The sequence below is a fragment of the Leucoraja erinacea genome, chromosome 18, assembly GCF_028641065.1.
Source record: "Leucoraja erinacea ecotype New England chromosome 18, Leri_hhj_1, whole genome shotgun sequence".
NCBI classification, from domain to species: domain Eukaryota; kingdom Metazoa; phylum Chordata; class Chondrichthyes; order Rajiformes; family Rajidae; genus Leucoraja; species Leucoraja erinaceus.
The window spans coordinates 41,487,258-41,506,071 of NC_073394.1; the positions used below are offsets into that span (position 1 = coordinate 41,487,258).

At 45.7% G+C, this 18,814-nt stretch overlaps 1 protein-coding gene across 1 annotated transcript in view; it reads left to right on the plus strand.

Moving 5' to 3' along the window:
• LOC129705982 (uncharacterized) overlaps positions 1-18,814 on the plus strand; it is a 39,639-nt gene that overhangs the window by 6,636 nt on the left and 14,189 nt on the right. Inside the window, exons 2-7 of the mRNA XM_055649957.1 lie at positions 1,607-1,925; positions 4,021-4,377; positions 9,585-9,905; positions 14,659-14,775; positions 16,345-16,758; positions 18,093-18,479. Coding sequence (XP_055505932.1) covers positions 1,607-1,925; positions 4,021-4,377; positions 9,585-9,905; positions 14,659-14,775; positions 16,345-16,758; positions 18,093-18,479 — 1,915 coding nt within the window. The remainder of the gene's footprint in view (positions 1-1,606; positions 1,926-4,020; positions 4,378-9,584; positions 9,906-14,658; positions 14,776-16,344; positions 16,759-18,092; positions 18,480-18,814) is intronic.

Sequence of the window (18,814 nt, forward strand, 5' to 3'; positions counted from 1 at the left end):
GCGGACACTGTGGGCCGAAGGGCCTGTTCCTCTATGGAGACACAAGGAACTGCAGATGCTGGAATCTTGAACAAAACACAAAGTGCTGGGGCCACTCAGCAGGTCAGTCAGCATCTGTGGAGGGAATGCACTGGTCTTCTTCTTCTTCGAGTCTGTTGCAATCTCAGATGTCGTTCTGCCAGTATCTGGTGCAGGTCACAGCTGGTCGGGTCGGTTCAGCCCAGCCAGGTCCTGGGGGCTGCACTGGGGGACATCGTCACACTCCAGTAGGTGGGACATTGTCTGTACTGCTCCACAGCTGCATGTGTCTTCTGCCTGGTAGTTCCATGCTTTCATAAGTGCTTTGCACCTCCCCTGCTCCACTCGTAATCTGTTGAGGGTCTTCCAGGTTGGCCATGGGAGGTCGTGCCCGCTGGCGAGGCATTCAGTCGGAGCGATTCCTCTCTCCATCCAGTCGTGGGCTCGTGTGTTGAGCTGGTTCCATTCATCTTTCCAGATGTTGGTCCTTGCTGTTTCTTTGGTTGTCTGGAGAGGTGGGACTGTCTGCAAGAAACTGGCACTGGTGACATTTGATTAAAGTCTGAAGAAGGGTCCCAACTCAAAATGCTGAGTTTCTCCAGCTTTTTTGTGTACCTTCGATTTTCCAGCATCTGCAGTTCCTTCTTATACTCCCAACTCAAAATGTTGTCTCTCCATTCCCTCAACAGATGCTGCATGACACGTTGAGTTTCCCTTGCACTTTGTGTTTCTTTGTGTTCTTGTGTTGTGTTCTCTATTAAGAATTATATGTATTATTATAAATAAAATCTTTGAAATTAAAAATCCCCTCCATAGATGATTCCTGATGCACTCCAGTGCTTTGTGTTTTGCAGTACTGTTCAATTAAGAGTTTTATATACATATTTTATCATGACTAAAGTTTAATTTTGACATAAAACACATTCCCACAACAGATGCTGCCTGACCCCAGTTACTCCAGCACCCTGTTTGTTGATGACGAGGATACTTTATTCACTTGTACCCAGCTAGGTACAGTGAAAATCTTTGTTTTTGCATAAAAAGTAAAGAAAAGAGTCACCACAAAGACACCGACAATGTTACAAAAAGTACTTATCCCTTGGTATTTCGCTCCCTGGAGCGAGAAGTACTAGTCTCCCCTGGAGCTCCATCCACAGCCCGACCTGGAGCTCCATCCACGGCCAGGTTGTCCGAGGCTCCGACCTCATCCTCGGGGTTACGATTCAACACTGAAGACTTCGACCCGGCACCGCGCCGGCATCTCCCTACAGGGCCGGCGACGCCCAGCTCGAGTCTGTACTCTATGTATTTATTTTATATATTTATTTATTATAGATACAGTTTGTTTTCACAATAAAACCAATCCCCTCCACAGTTGTTGCCTGACCCACCTCGTTACTCCAGCACGTTTCCCTTTGCTGGACTGGCCTATGTGCTATTAAGCATCTTCATTTGCGGATGACACAAAGCTGGGAGGCAGAGTGTGCACCAGTGTGTGTGTCTCTGCCCGGGAGAGCTGTGTGTGTGCGTCACTCTGTGTCGGACAGAACAGTGTATGTGTGAACGCGGTTGCCCATCGCCTGTGGAGCCGGTGCGGACACAGACGAGCTCTCCCCGCCCGCCTGCCACGCCAGCGCAGAGTCAATGTACGAACGAGCGAGACTTTCAAGTGAAAGTGAAAGTAAAGAGCGCGGAGGTTTGGGCGGTGTCGGGGCACCAGGGTGTCGGGGCGGCGGGTGTCGGGGCTCAGGGTGCTGGGCACCAGGGTGTCGGGGCTCAGGGCGGCGGGTGTCGGGGCACCAGAGCGGTGTCGGGGCGAAGCGAGGCGGCCATGCCGTGCAGTGGCGACTTGTGGCCGGCCCTGTTCCCGGGACTCATCGCTATGCTCGCCCTGCTCGGGGCAGCAGGTAAGGCGGAGCTGGGACGCTACCTCTCTCACAACCAGAGGCAAGGGCGACACTGCCGCCGCATCCCGACTCCCCCTCACCAAGGAATGCACACTCACACCAGTGTACACTCACACTCACTCCAGTGTACACTCACACTCACTCCAGTGTACACTCGCACTCACTCCAGTGTACACTCACTTCCACACCAGTGTACACTCACACTCACTCCAGTGTACACTCACTTCCACACCAGTGTACACTCACTTCCACACCAGTGTACACTCACTTCCACACCAGTGTACACTCACACTCACTCCAGTGTACACTCACACTCACTCCAGTGTACACTCACTTCCACACCAGTGTACACTCACTTCCACACCAGTGTACACTCACACTCACTCCAGTGTACACTCACTTCCACACCAGTGTACACTCACTTCCACACCAGTGTACACTCACTTCCACACAGTGTACCACACCAGTGTACACTCACACTCACTCCAGTGTACACTCACTTCCACACCAGTGTACACTCACTTCCACACCAGTGTACACTCACACTCACTCCAGTGTACACTCACACTCACTCCAGTGTACACTCACACTCACTCCAGTGTACACTCACCTCCACACCAGTGTACACTCACACCAGTGTACACTCACACCAGTGTACACTCACACTCACTCCAGTGTACACTCACTTCCACAACAGTGTACACTCACACTCACTCCAGTGTACACTCACACTCACAACAGTGTACACTCACACTCACTCCAGTGTACACTCACTTCCACAACAGTGTACACTCACACTCACACCAGTGTACACTCGCACTCACTCCAGTGTATACTCACTCCAGTGCACACTCACACTCACTCCAATGTACACTCACACTCACTCCAGTGTACACTCACTTCCACACCAGTGTACGCTCACACTCACTCCAGTGTACACCCACACCAGTGTACGCTCACTCTCACACTTATGTACACTCAATCTCACACCAACATACACGCTTTCACCAATGCCCATTTACTCTCACCGATGTACACACACTCACACATATGTACACACAATCAAACACCAATGCACACTCAATCTCACACCACTACACAGTTTCCCACCAATGTACACTCAATCTCACACCTACCAGTGACAAGTTGCATTGATACTAAATGTTCTCTGCACTCTTTACAGTTTATTGCCATAAATCTGAAAAAGGTGCAGAGAGGATTCAGCAGGATTTTGGCAGGGCCTGAGCTCTGGGGAGAGGTTGGGCAGGCTGGGACTATTCCTTGGAGGGCAGGAGGCTGAGGGGTGATCTTATAGAGGTGTATACTATCACGAGGGGAATAGATAAATATACACTCTTGCTCGGGGTAGGGGAATCAAGAACCATATAGGTTTAAGGTGAGGGGAGAAAGATTTAATAGGAACCTGAAGGACAATGTTTATCAACAAAAATCTGGGGTAGATAAGAATGCTGGAGAAACTCAACATCTATGGAGCGAAGGAATAGGTGACATTTTGGGTCGAGACCCTTCTTCAGATTATTGGGATTATTTTGCTAAAGTGAATACGAATTCATGATACATTTTCAAGTGCTGTGTACGTAGTTTGCACGTTTTCCCCGTAACTGCGTGGGTTTTTCCCCGGGTGCTCCAGTTTATGTAAACTTATAAATTGTCCCTAGTGTGTAGGGTCATAAGAACATAAGTGATGGGAGTAGAATTAGGCCATTTGGCCCATCAAGTCTACTCCAACATTCAGTCATGGCTGATCTATCTCCCTCCTAACCCGATTCTCCTGCCTTCTCCCCATAACCTCTGACACCCGTCCTAATCAAAAATCTATCTATCGCAGCCTTAACTATATCCACTGACTGCCTCCACAGCCCTCTGTGGCAAAGAATCCCACAGATTCACCAGGATAGTGCTCGTGTATCGCTGGTTGGCATGGACTCGATGGGCCAAAGGGGCTGTTTCCACTCTATCTCTAAACTAAATTTTCACACTGCACCACCGGGGCAAAATTCTCTAAACATTTGTTTCCTACTTTTTGTTTGGCGATTTGTTTGTAGACGGGCAACTTGTTTCTCTATGATTGCAGAAGGAGGAGATCTGGTTGTGTCAATGAATTCAAAAACGGTGGAAGTCTTTGTGAATAAAGATGCCCTTCTTGAATGCCGAGTGTCTGGTTACAAAACCAGTGAGATCGACCTTCAAAATGTGGGTGTCATCTGGTACCTTACAAGGTTGGGGGCCCCCAAGGAGGAAGTGTATAAATTCAGCGCAGGAACGCATACACCTTACAGAAAAGATGCTGCGATTTTTGATGATGAGTTAAAGAAGGGAATTGCCTCTCTCTTCCTGCCACTTGTTCAATTTGATGAAGAAGGAGATTATACCTGCGTAGTCTTCATCAGCCCGGACCAGGGAAGCGGCAAATCTACAATGATTGTTTCAGGTAAAAACAATTAATAAATATTTCAGGCATGCACAGTAGATCTGCTATCTCACATTCCAGAGACACCGGTTCGATCCTGACCTCGTCAGTGTGGAGTTTGTACGTTTTCCCTGTAATTGGTTTGCTCCAGGTTCCTCCCACCCTCTAAACATGTGCAGGTTTGTAGGTTAATTGGCGTTGGTAAAATTATTAAATTGTCCCTACTGTGTAGGATAGTGCTAGTGTACGGGGTGATTGCTGGTTGGCATGGACTCGGTGGTCTAAAGTGCCTGTTTGCACTCCGTATCTCTAAAGCCTGAAGTCTAATGAATTTGTCCTCTGTTTATATGTCTTTGACATTTTCACCCAGGGATTAAACATTCTGACAATCTACTCTTTGAAACGGATCACAAAAGATTATTCACTCAATCGTTATATATATGTAATTGCAAGCTGTGTAGCTATACACCTGTAAACTAAAAATAAAAATACCCAACACATCTCCACCATGTGTCTACACAACCTCCCCCAACATTCCAGAGAAAACAATGCAAGTCTGTCCAACTTCTCCTTGTAGCTAATACCACCTAATACATCAACTTTCTACCCGGAAAAGGACATAAAATGCTGGAGTAACCCATGTGTTCCGACTCGAAACATCACCTGTCCATGTTCTCCAGGGATGCTGCCTGACCCACTTTTAATCCAACAATTGGTGTCTTTTTGTGAACCAGCCCACCTACAGTTCTATACATCAGCATTCTAGTTGATTGTGGGGAAAGACTGTGGGTGGCACAGTGATAGATTTGCTGCCTTCCAGTGCCAGTGACTCAAGTTCCATCCTGACTACGGGTGCTATCTGTATGGAGTCTGTACATTTTCCCTGTCACCGTGTGGACTTCTGTAAATTGCCGCTAGTGTGTAAGATAGAATTAATGTACGGGGTGATTGATGGTCAGCGCAGACTCGATGGGCCGAAGGTGCATCTCGAACCTAAACTAAACGTTTCTTTTTGTGCACTCATTACTTGTTTTGGATTAGAAACATAGAAAATAGGTGCAAGAGGAGGCCATTCGGCCCTTCGAGCTTGCAATTCATTGTGATCGTGGTCATGGTCATGGTGATCATGGTCATCTCCTATCAATAACCCGTGCCTGCCTTCTCCCCATATCCCTTGACTCCACTAGCCCCTAGAGCTCTAGCTCTCTCTTAAATCCATCCAGTGACTTGGCCTCCACTGTGGCAGGGAATTCCATAAATTCACAACTCTCTGGGTGAAAACATTTTTTCTCACCTCGGTCTTAAATGACCTCCCCTTTATTCCACGACTGGCCCCTGCTTCTGGACTCGCCCAACAGTGGGAACATTTTTCCTGCATCTAGCTTGTCCAGTCCTTTTATAATTTTATATGTTTCTATAAGAACACCCCTCATCCTTCTAAACTCCATGTGAATACAAGCCTAGTCTTTTCAATCTTTCCTCATATGACAGTCTCGCCATCCCAGGGATCAATCTCATGAACCTACGCTGCACTGCTTCAATCACAATGATGTCCTTCCTCAAATTAGGAGACCAAAACCGTACATAATACTCCAGATGTGGTCTCACCAGAGCCCTATACAACTGCAGAATAACCTCTTTACTCCTATACTAAAATCCTCTTGTTATGAAGGCCAACATTCCATTAGCCTTCTTCACCACCTGCTGTACCTGTAAGCCAACTTTCAGTGACCGGTGTACAAGGACACCCAGGTCTAGCTGTACCTCCCCCTTACCTAACCTAACCCCATTGAGATAATAATCTGCCCCCTTGTTTTTGCTGCCAAAGTGGATAACCTCACATTTATCTATATTATACTGCATCTGCCCACTCACTCAACCTGCCCAGGTCATCCTGCAACCTCCTAACATCCTCTTGACAGTTCACACTGCCACCCAGCTTTGTGTCATCCGCAAACTTGCTTGTGTTGCTCCTAATTCCCTCTTCCAAATCATTAATATATATGGTAAATAGTTGCGGCCCCAACACCGAGCCTTGCGGCACTCCACTCGCCACTGCCTGCTTTTCTGAAAAGGACCCGTTCACTCCTACTCTTTGCTTCCGGTCTGCCAACCAATTTTCTATCCATGTCAACACCCTACCCCCGGCACCCCTTCCCCCAATACCATGTGCTCTAATTTTAGTCACCAGTCTCCTGTGCGGGACCTTATCAAAGGCTTTCTGAAAGCCTAGTACACTACATCCACTGGCACCCCTTCATCCATTTTACTTGTCACATCCTCAGAAAATTCCAGAAGATTAGTCAAGCATGATTTCCCTTTTATAAATCCATGTTGACTTGGGCTAATCCTTTTACTGCTATCCAAATGCCCCATTATTACCTCTTTAATAATTGACTCCAGCATCTTTCCCACCATCGAAGTCAGGCTAACTGGTCTGTAATTCCCCATTTTCTCTCTCGCTCCTTTCTTGAAAAGTGGGATAACATTAGCTATCCTCCAATCCACAGGAACTGATCCTGAATCTATTGAACATTGGAAAATGATCACCAATGCGTCCACTATTTCTAGAGTCACCTCCCTGAGGAACCTGGGATACAGGCCATCAGGTCCAGGGGATTTATCATCCTTCAGTCCCATTCGCCTATCAAATACTATTTCTCGCCTAATGAACATTTCTTTCAGTTCCTCTACCCTCTTAGATCCTCCGTCCTCCAGTACATATAACCATATAACCATATAACAATTACAGCACGGAAACAGGCCATCTCGGCCCTACAAGTCCGTGCCGAACAACTTTTTTTCCCTTAGTCCCACCTGCCCGCACTCGTACCATAACCCTCCATTCCCTTCTCATCCATATGCCTATCCAATTTATTTTTAAATGATACCAACGAACCTGCCGCCGCCACTTCCACTGGAAGCTCATTCCACACCGCTACCACTCTCTGAGTAAAGAAGTTCCCCCTCATGTTACCCCTAAACTTCTGTCGGTTAATACATCTGGGAGATTGTTTGTGTCTTCCTTAGTGAAGACAGATCCAAAGTACCTATTCAACTCTTCTGCCATTTCCTTGTTGCCCATAATAATTTCACCCGTGTCTGCCTTCAAGGGACCCACATTTGACTTTTGCTACTCTTTTCCCCTTAACATATCTAAAGAAGCTTTTACTGTCCTTTATATTCCTGGCCAGCTTCCCTTCATACTTCATCTTTTCAGCCCGTTTTGTTTCCTTCTGTTGTCCTATGAAAGTTTCCCAATCCTCTGGCTTCCGGCTACTCTTTGCTGTGTTATACATATTTCCTTTTAGTTTTATTCTATCCCTAACGTCTCTTGTCAGCCATTCCCTTAGAATCCCTAACGTCTCTTGTCCTACTTCCCTTAGAGTTTCTTCGTTTTTGGAATGAAATGATCCTGCGTCTTCCGGATTATGCCCAGAAATTCCTGCCATTGCTGTTCCACCGTAATTCCTGCTAGGATCCCTTTCCAGTCTATCTTGGCTAGCTCCCCTCTCATGCCTTCATAGTTCCCTTTGTTCACCTGCATCACTGCCACTTCCGATTTAACCTTCTCCTTCTCAAATTGCAGATTAAAACTAATCATATTATGATCACTACCTCCGAGCGGTTCCTTTACCTCGAGTTCTCTTATCATATCTGGTTCATTGGACAACACTAAATCCAGAATTGCCTTTTCTCTGGTTGGCTCGATTACAAGCTGCTCTAAGAATCCATCTCGGAGGCACTCTACAAACTCTCTTTCTTGGGGTCCTGAACCAACCTAATTTTCCCAGTCTACCTGCATATTGAAATCCCCCATCACCACAGTGGCATTACCTTTGTTACATGCCAGTTTTAACTCCTGCTGCAACTTACACCCTACATCCAGGCTACTATTTGGGGGTCTGTAGATCACACCAATTAGTGTCTTCTTGCCTTTACAATTCCTCAACTCAATCCACAGTGACTCTACCTCGTCAATCCCTATGTCACCCCTCGCAAGGGACTGAATTCCATCCCTCACCAGCAGAGCTACCCCCCCCCCTCCTCTGCCCACCTGCCTGTCCTTTCTATAGGATGTATAACCCTGAATATTAAGTTCCCAGGCCCGATCCTCCTGCAGCCACGTCTCAGTAAAAAAAATAAAATGAAAAAAAAAAAAAAAAAGTAATCCCCACAATGTCATATCTACCAACCTCTAACTGAGCCTCAAGCTCATCTACTTTACTTCTTATACTTCACATATTCATATACAATACTTTTAATTCCTTACGCATCTCACCTTTCACATCGATCCCTATTACACTTGGCCATAGGCTCCTATCTCTTTGTGAGCTTCCTTTCCCGTTAATTCTGGGGTCATTAACCATCCCTCTGCTCCCTTTCCCTTTAACTCCGTCCTCGACTATCCCATTCAACACCCCACCCCCCTTATTCAGTTTAAAGCCACCCGTGTAGCAGTGGCAAACCTGCCTGCCGGAATGCTGGTCGCCCACCTGTTAAGATGCAATCCGTCCCTTTTGTACAGTTCTCCCTTACTCCAAAACAGATCTCAGTGATCTAAGAATCTAAATCCCTGCCCCGTGGGCCAGTTCCTCAGCCACACGTTCAGGTCCTGTATCTCCCTGTTCCTGCTCTCGCCAGCACGAGGAACTGGAAGCAAACCGGAGATAACAACCCTGGAGGTCCTGCTTTTTAGCATTTTTCCGAGCTCTCTAAAGTCACGCTGCAGAATATTCATCCCCTTCTTTCCGACATCGTTTGTGCCGACATGCACTACCACTTGCGGATGTTCACCTTCGCCCTTGAGGATTTTCTGCAATCTGTCCGTGACATCCTGGATCCTGGCACCAGGAAGGCAGCACACCATCCTCGAATCCCGTCTGTTGCCGCAGAAACCCCTGTCTGTACCTCTCACAATGGAGTTTCCAACTACAATGGCGTTGCCTGACGTAGGCCTCTTTGGTTTTGGCTCAACAGCCCTTTTTGCTTCGCAAGCCAGTCCACCGCTCGGTGTGATAACGTCATCTGTCCCGACAGCTTCTAAGTGGGTGAACCTGTTCACAAGAGGTACAACACCCGGGGACTTTTGCATTCCGGATTAAAAAGATATTTTAAAATGTCGACTAATATCAAATGACTATTAGGCATGCTGGCTCGTGTGGGCAGATTGGGCTGAAGGGCCTGTTTCCACACTGTATGACTAACATTGATTATTATCTTCACAGCTAAACCACAAATGAGTTTATCCGCAACTGCGATCACAATTGAGAATGGGACGGAGAAATCGGTGAAATGTGACAGTACTGCGTTTTACCCCTTGGCCATTCAGATAAGCTGGCTCAAGAAATCAAAGAGTGGAGAACAGAAGATCCTAGACCACATTTGCACAGGATCTCCTGTTAAAAATGAGGATGGAACCTACAATGTGTCGAGCCACATGAGGCTACGTCCAACACTCCAGGACGATGGTAACACTTATGTCTGCATAGTGAGACATAGATCACTTGGTAAGGACACAGAGTTGACCACCCATCTGACTGTCAGAGGTAAGTTTAATTTCAGTTATAGAGGTAATGTGGAAAGAGGCCCTTCAGCCCAATGAATCCACACCGACTTATTGATCGGCCAAATATGGGGAGGTTAGTCTGGAGTAGATGGGTATCTTGGACAGTATGGACAAGTTGGGTTGAAGGGCATTTGTCTGTGTGGCAAGATTCTAACTGATTGAAAGATACAGCATGGAAACAGGCCCTTCGGCCCACCAAATCCATGCCAACCATCGATCACCTATGTCAACAAAATAGAGGGAGTACAGAGGAGATTTACTAGAATGTTGCCTGGGTTTCAGCAACTAAGTTACAGAGAAAGGTTGAAAAAGTAAGGGCTTTATTCTTTGAGCGCAGAAGGTTAAGGGGGGACTTGATAGAGGTTTTTAAAATGATGAGAGGGATAGACAGAGTTGACGTGGAAAAGCTTTTCCCACTGAGAGTAGGGAAGATTCAAACAAGGGGACATGACATGAGAATTAAGGGACTGAAGTTTAGGGGTAACATGAGGGGGAACTTCTTTACTCAGAGAGTGGTAGCTGTGTGGAATGAGCTTCCAGTGAAGGTGGTGGAGGCAGGTTCGTTTTTATCATTTAAAAATAAATTGGATAGTTATATGGATGGGAAGGGAATGGAGGGTTATGGTCTGAGCGCAGGTATATGGGACTAGGGGAGATTATGTATTCGGCACGGACTAGAAGGGTCGAGATGGCCTGTTTCCGTGCTGTAATTGTTATATGGTTATATGGTTACCTGTTCACACTAGTTTTATGTTATCCCACTTTCTTATCCACTCCCTGCACACTAGGTAGACAGAAATGCTGGAGAAACTCAGCAGGTGAGGCAGCATCAATGGAGTGAAGGAATAGGTGACGTTTCGGGTCGAGACCCTTCTTCAAACTGATGTGGGTGGGGGGGGGGGGGGGCGTTAAGAAGAAAGGAAGAGGCAGAGACAGTGGGATGTGAGAGAGCTGGGAAGGGGAATGAAGGCGGGAGAAAGCAAGGACTACCTGAAATTGGAGAAGTCAATGTTCAAAATATGAGGTGCTGCTCCTCCAATTTACGGTGGGACTCACTCTGGCCATGGAGAAGGCCCAGGACAGAAAGGTCACTACACCAATTGGTGTATGTGGCAATGAATGAAACATTGAGATGAGGTTCTCACCGGGGTCTCCTCTATATCCCGTAGCTCAACTCTCACTCCCCATCCCCACTCGTAACAAGGACAGAGTCCCCCTTGTCCTCACCTTCCACCCCATCAGCCGCCACAAACAACAGATAATACTCCAACATTTTTGCCACCTCCAACGGGATCCCACCACAGGCCAAATCTTCCCATCTCCTCCCATTTCAGCTTTCCGTAGAGACGGCTCCCCACGTAACTCCCTGGTCAATTTGTCCCTTCCCACCCAAACTACCCGCTCCCCTGGTACTTTCCCTTGCAACCGCAGGAAATGCCACACTTGTCACTTTACCTCCCCCCGCGACTCCACCCAAGGACCCAAGCAGTCTTTCCAGGTGAGGCAGAGGTTCACCTGCACCTCCTCCAACCTCATCTATTGCATCCGCTGCTCTAGGTGTCAACTACTCTTTTTCGGTGAGACCATGCGCAGGTTTGGCAATCACTTCGCCCAACATCTCCGCTTGGTTCGTATTAACCAACCTGATCTCCCGGTGGCTCAGTACTTCATCTTCCCCTCCCATTCCGAATCCGACCTTTCTGTCCTGAGCCTCCTCCATGGCCAGAGTGAGTCACACCTCAAATTGGAGGAGCAGCACTTCATATTTTGCTTGGGTAGTTTACACCCCAGCGATATGAACATTAACTTCTCCAATTTCAGGTAGTCCTTGTTTTATATCTGCAATAATCTAAAATGGCACACCAACGCAGACCATATCATCAAGATAGGACAACAACGCCTATACTTCTTCAGACAGCTCAAAATGTTCAGAGTCCACAAACACCTCCTGGTCCGTTTCTATCAATCCATCATTGAAAGCATCATCACCTCCCCAATCACAGTCTGGTACGGAAACACTGACAGTCACTCACTGCACAGATTACAGCGCATTGTCTCCAAGGCCTCCAGGATCATCAACTCCCCCCTCCCCTCAATCCATTCCATTTATCTCCAACGTACCTCAAAATGGGCAATAAAGATCATTTCGGACCCCTCCCATCCAGCAAACCACCTTTTTCAGTCTCTCCCTTCGGGGAGACGCCTCGGGTCACTTGCTACAAAATCCACCTGCTTTAAAAACAGTTTCTTCCCCTCAGCAATAAGAACACTTCATTCCTTCCAATAACCAGACAATACTAAGACTTTTGATGTATACAATGTCTTGTCTATGGTCTCTTGTTTGTTCTTTTGCTCTATGTATTGTTGGTGAGATTTGTGATTTGTGATGTGGTATGGATGCACTTTATTACTGTGATCTGTGTTGTTATTAGTGTTAATGTGACTAAAGCAGTGTACCATCATGTACCAAACCCACATACCACCAACCCTGGTCGTGTGGCAAATAAAGATTCTATCTATCTATCTATCTATCTATCTATCTATCTATCTATCTTTCTCTCCCCTTCCCAGCTCTCCCACAGCCTACTTACTGTCTCCACCTCTTCCTTTCTTTTTCCTGCCCCCCCAATTTAGATCAGTCTGAAGAAGGGTCTCGACCCGAAACGTCACTTATTCCTTTGCTCCATCGATGCTGCCTCACCTGTTGAGTTTCTCCAGCATTTTGGTCTTCCTTCGATTCATCCTGCATCTACAGTTCTTTCTTAAACAACCCTGCACACCAGGAGGCATTTATTTATGTAAACCAACATCTGCAGCAAGGAATCTGGCCAAACTTGCCTATGCCGATCAAGATGCCTCATCTAAGCTAGTCCCACCTGCCCGCGTTTAGTCCATGGCCCTCTCAACCTTTCTTATCCATGTATCTGTCCAAGTGTCTTTTAAATGTAGTTATTGCACCTGCCTCAACTACCTCTTCTGGCAGCTCGTTCCATATACACCTGTATGGAAAAAAGTTGTCCCTCAGGTTCCCTTTAAATCTTTCCCTTACTTATGTCCCCCGATTTTGTAATCTTATGGTATTAACCTGAAATTCAAAGCTCCTCTACTGGTATACTGGGTCAGGCTACATCTCTCGAAAACATGGATAGGTGACATTTCAAATCGGGACTCTTCAAGTCTTGCATTTTAATGCGAGCAGTTTGGAACACAAAATCTAGACGTTTTGGAACAAAAATGAATTGTGCCGGGCATTCATTCTCAATAGAGACCAGACACACCAAGTTGTGAAGCAGCGTTACAAAGCAAATTCATCAAATACATTTGAGAGTGTTGTCTGAAGCAAAATATCCCGGATCCAATAAGGAATACTAGTTTCGCTTAGTTTAGAGATACAGCGTGGAAACCGACCCTTCGGCCCTCTGAGTCCATGTCAACCATGTACATTAGTTCTCTGTTAGACAAAACTCAGCGGGTGAGGCGGCATCTATGGAGCGAAGGAAATGGGCAACATTTTGGGCCAAAACCCTTCTTCAGACTGATGTCTGGTCATCACACGCCTCAGCACTGGTGAGTAAGGCAAGGCAGCGCCTTTACCACCTCAGGCAATTGAGGAAATTCAGAGTGTCTCCGAGGATCCTCCAGTGCTTCTATGCAGCGGCGGTGGAAAGCATCTTGTCCGGGAACATTACCATCTGGTTCGGGAATTGCTCTGCCAAGGTCAAGAAGGCTCTGCAGAGAGTAGTGCGTTCGGCCGAACGCACTATGGGAACTTCACTCACCCTCCTGCAGGAACTATACAACAGGAGGTGCAACTCCAGAGCAAACAAAATCATGAGAGACCTCTTCCACCCCTGCAACGGACTGTTCCAGCCGCTACGGTCAGGCAAACGCCTCCGTTGCCATGCGGTGAGAACGGAGAGGTTGAGAAGGAGTTTCTTCCCAGAGGCAATTCGGACTGTAAACGCCTTTCTCACCAGGGACTAACTGTACAGAACGTTTTTCCTTCTATTATTTATTATGTAAAATAATATGCGTGTTATGATTGTGTTTATAATTTGTTTGGATGTTTTGTTGTTCCGCGAGCATTGCCACTTTCATTTCACTGCACATCTCGTATGTGTATGTGACAAATAAACTTGACTTGACTTGACTTGACTTGACTTGATGTGAGGGGGGGGGGGGGGGGGGAGAAGGGGAAAAAGAAAGGAAGAGGTGGAGCCAGTGGGCAGAGGGAGAGCTGAGAAGGGGAGGAAAAAGTAAAGACTACCTGAAAGCAGAGAAGTTAATGTTCATACCGTTGGGGTGCAAACTGCCCAGGCGAAATATGAGGTGCTGCTCATCCACAGATGGTCCTCATTCTGGCCATGTAGGAGGCCGTTCTCTATTATCCCAGTTTTGCATCCTGCACACAAGGGAGAATTTACAGAATCCAATTAACTCACAATCCCGAACGACTTTGGCATGTGGGAGGAAACCGAATCACCCGGAGGAAACTCACGAGGTCACATACTCCGCACAGTTAGCAACCGGAGTCAGGATCGAACCCAGGTTTAGATTACTTGATTGTCATTTGTACTGAGGTACATTGAAAAGCTTTTCTTTATCTCTGGCACTGTGAGGCAGCAACTCTACCGCTGTGCTACTATGCTGCCTATGTCGTTGTTTTGGAAATAGTCTTGTGTAATGAATATAGGTTTTTTTGCTAATTGTTATTAAAACTTTTTTTCTTACAGAGCCAGAAGTCGTTGTGCCAGGGGGAATAATAACAGGCTGTGTTATTGGTAGTATACTGCTGTGTTCCTTGTTTATGATCGGAGGATTTTTAATGTATCTAAAGATTTTAAAAAAAGGTAAAGTTTCCTTCCCTGAACATTCAAAACAGTTTTGCCTAAGATCGTTTTTTGTGTTTGATATGGTATGGTTTAGACTGCCTGCCTCCAACAGACACAACATTGAGTATAAGAGGCAGCTTTTTAGGACTTTAGTTAGGCCATATTTGGAGTAGTGCATGCAGTTATGCTCGCTACTTTACAAGAAGGATGTGGAGGCATGGGGAGAGGTTTACCACAATGCTGCCTGGGTTAGAGGGTATTAAATACGGGAAAGATTGGACAAACTTGAGTGGTGAATCTCTGGAACTCTCTGCCACAGAAGGTAGTTGAGGCCAGTTCTTTGGCTATATTTAAGAGTGAGTTAGATGTGGCCCTTGTGGCTAAAGGGATCAGGAGGTATGGCGAGAAGGCAGGTACAGGATACTGAGTTGGATGATCAGCCATGATCATATTGAATGGCGAATGGTGCAGGCTCGAAGGGCCGAATGGCCTACTCCTGCACCTATTTTCTATGTTTCTAAACTTTGATTATTTTCTCTAGAGTGAGGAAAAGGCTGAGGAAAGATCTGATAGAAATTATCAAATTATGCGAAGCATAGATAATCAGAATCTTATCCCTGGGGTGGAAATGTCAAAGACCAGAGGTCATAACTTTAAGATGAGAGGGGCAAAGTTTTATGGAGATATGGACGACTATTTTTTTTACACAGAGGTGTGTTGGGGGTTGCCTGGAACATGCTGCGGAGGCAGAGCAGATTAATTTATGTTTGGCATGAACATTGTGGGCTGAAGGGCCTGTTCCTGTGCTGTACTCTGTTCAATGTTCTATATTTCATGCATTTATTCACTCGACTGAATGTGAACTGTCAGATAGTTTTAGCTGATCTCCTGGAAAACATTAGTTAGATAGATAGAGTGGACGTGGAGAGGATGGTTCCAGTACTGGGAGAGTCTAGGCCCAGAGGCCACAGCCTCAGAGTAAAAGGACGTTCCTTTAGAATGGAGATGAGAAAGAATTTCTTTAGCCAGAAGGGGGTGAATCTGTGGAATTAATTGCCACAGGCAGTTGTGGAGGCCAAATCATTGGGTATTTCTAAAGCCAAATAAATTGATAGGTTTTAAAGAATTGATAGGTTTGTGATTCCTTTCTAAAGGTAGGTACGTCCTTTTATTCTGAGGCTGTTCCCTCTGGTCCTAGACTCTCCCACTTGTGGAAGCATCCTCTCCACATCCATTCATTTCTATTAACGTCTAACTTTCATCGGCTGATCTTTCTTTGTTCTTGAGGTGCACCAGCATTTTTCACCTCTGCATTTCCAGTTCTTTTGTCCTTGCATTCTGATTTTGATTCATTTTTTCATATCCTTGGCCTTATTTTTGTCTCTGATCTACTTACTGATTCTCATGTTATTTATAAATGTGGAGATACCAAAAATGTAATGAGATATTGCGCCAGGTGTTCTTACATCCATATTTATTACAGTGGATGTTTTATGTAGATGAATGATGAATTTGTTCTGATACTTTTAAAGTGACATAAACCTCTTCCAAAAGAAGAATAACATCAAAATGCATTTATTTTTCTAGTACCTCCTAAAGTGTCTGAAATCGCCAAACCACCACACATTATACATTTGGAAGAAACTGTTCTGACTTGTCACATTTCAGGATATAAGCCTGCAGACATTTCGCTTTGTTGTTTTCTACAAAGAGAGGGAGGAAATAAAAGTGAGATTTTCCAATGGAGTTCTGCACCTGGCCACTCGCAAGCACCTGAAGCTATTGACCAGCAAAGTCTTATTTGCAACGGCGACTCTGCAAAGGAGTCTTTCCACATTGAGATGACAGCTGTTACACATGATGGCCGCTCCAGTGCAAAATGCAAAATTATATTCATCCCTGATATTGATAATGATGACGGAACTGTCCTCTTTCTTCACGTTTTACACAGCACTCTTGGAAAGCCTATTATTAAATCCATCCAATTGAATGTTGAAGGAAGTAAGTATACACTGCAGCACACGGTGCAGCAGGTAGAGCTGCTGCCTCACAGGGACAGAGGCTCGGAGTTTGACCTGGGGTGTTGTCTGTGTGGAGTTTGCACGTTCTCCTTGTGACTGCTGGGTTTTCTCCCGGTGCTCCGGTTTCATCCCATATTCCAAAGACGTGCGGGTTTGTAGGTTAATTGGCCTCTGTAAATTGCCCCTAGTGTTAAGGGAGTGGTTGAAAAAGTGGGATGACATAGAACTAGTGTGAACAGGTGATCGATGTTTGCTGTGGGTTTTTTTAATTGAAGGGTCTGTTCGCATGTTGTGTTTCTAAAGTAGACTAAATGATGTCAAGAAAACAATTATCTTTATTTGTTTATAAAAGCGTCTTACTAAATCAATACCTCAGGTAAAATGTAGTTTAGCTTAGAGATACAGCATGGAAACAGGCGCTTCTACACACCAAGTCCACACCAAACATCGATCACCTGTTCCACATTATTCCACTTCCTCACCTATTCCCTACACGCTGAGGGCATTAACCTACAAACCCACACGTCTTTGGGATGTGGGAGGAAACTCACGCGGTCATAGGGAGAATGTGCAAACTCCACACAGACAGCACCGGAGGTCAGGATCGAACCTGGATGTCCGGCTCTATGAGACAGCAGCTCTACCAGCTACACCACTGTTCCGCCCAAAATTACTCTGTTTTAAATATATACTTTTAAGTTAACCGTCCTTTCTGTAATTATATCTCACAAATAATCCAAAATACTATGCAGTAAATCTTACTAGTGTGTGTGGGTCTGTTAAAATGGCTGGATTGCAGTTACATCTCAACTGGATTTGAGTATAGGAGCAGGGAGGTTCTACTGCAGTTGTACAGGGTCTTGGTGAGACCACACCTGGAGTATTGCGTACAGTTTTGGTCTCCAAATCTGAGGAAAGGCATTCTTGCCATAGAGGGAGTGCAGAGAAGGTTCACCAGACTGATTCCTGGGATGTCAGGACTTTCATATATCTTTGGAATTCTCTGCCACAGAAGGTAGTTGAGGCCAGTTCATTGGCTATATTTAAGAGGGAGTTAGATGTGGCCCTTGTGGCTAAGGGGATCAAGGGGTGTGGAGAGAAGGCAGGTACAGGATACTGAGTTGGATGATCAGCCATGATCATATTGAATGGCGGTGCAGGCTCGAAGCGCCGAATGGCCTACTCCTGCACCTATTTTCTATGTTTCTATGTAACTGCACTAGACAAAATAAACTCAGCAAGTTTTATACAATGCACTGTAAATTCTAAAACCATGAAATCTTCTCTCCTTTTTCCTTTCTCAAATAAAAACAGTTGCACCAAAGATGACTAATATTATTGCTCCGCCTCACATTATTCATGAAGAGATGATTGCTCTGTCTTGTCCTATTGACGGATTTAAGCCAAGACCACTGGCCATCACTTGGTACCAAAAACCCAACATAGCAAACGAGAACATGGGATTGAAAGAAATTGTGAGAACTGTGTTTGGAAGCGAAGATGTTATTGCTGATTGGGATCTGCCTAAATATTCCCACTCTCTAAATGAGTTGGCCAATGAAGACAATACTTATAGTGTCACCAGTTTCCTAAAATTTACACCGACGATTCTCGCAGACCATGAAACCGTGTACGTTTGTGAAGTTGAACATCCAGCTACGGCTTCAAATACACAACGTCAGGTCAAACTTGACGTAAAAGGTACAGTCTGAATTTCTCTATTCCTATTATGGATTGTAAGATACAATAGGAGCAGGCTCTTCCCCTCCGTACGTACTCCTGCAGTCTGGAATGTGCCAGTGGCCATCTGCTGGGAGACCAACAAGTTTCGGGCAGACCAAATAATGTATTTTACCAAATCTATATGCAGGTTAGACCAGGCATCAGGATAATAATTCAGGTGAATGTGCTACCAATGTCCACTCTGGCTTAATATCAACACTTTTTAATTACCCTTTCAAAGTAGGTGGTAACGTGGACAGTGAAGATGAATATCAAAAATCACATTTGGCTTTTGATCATCTGTGCAAGTGGGC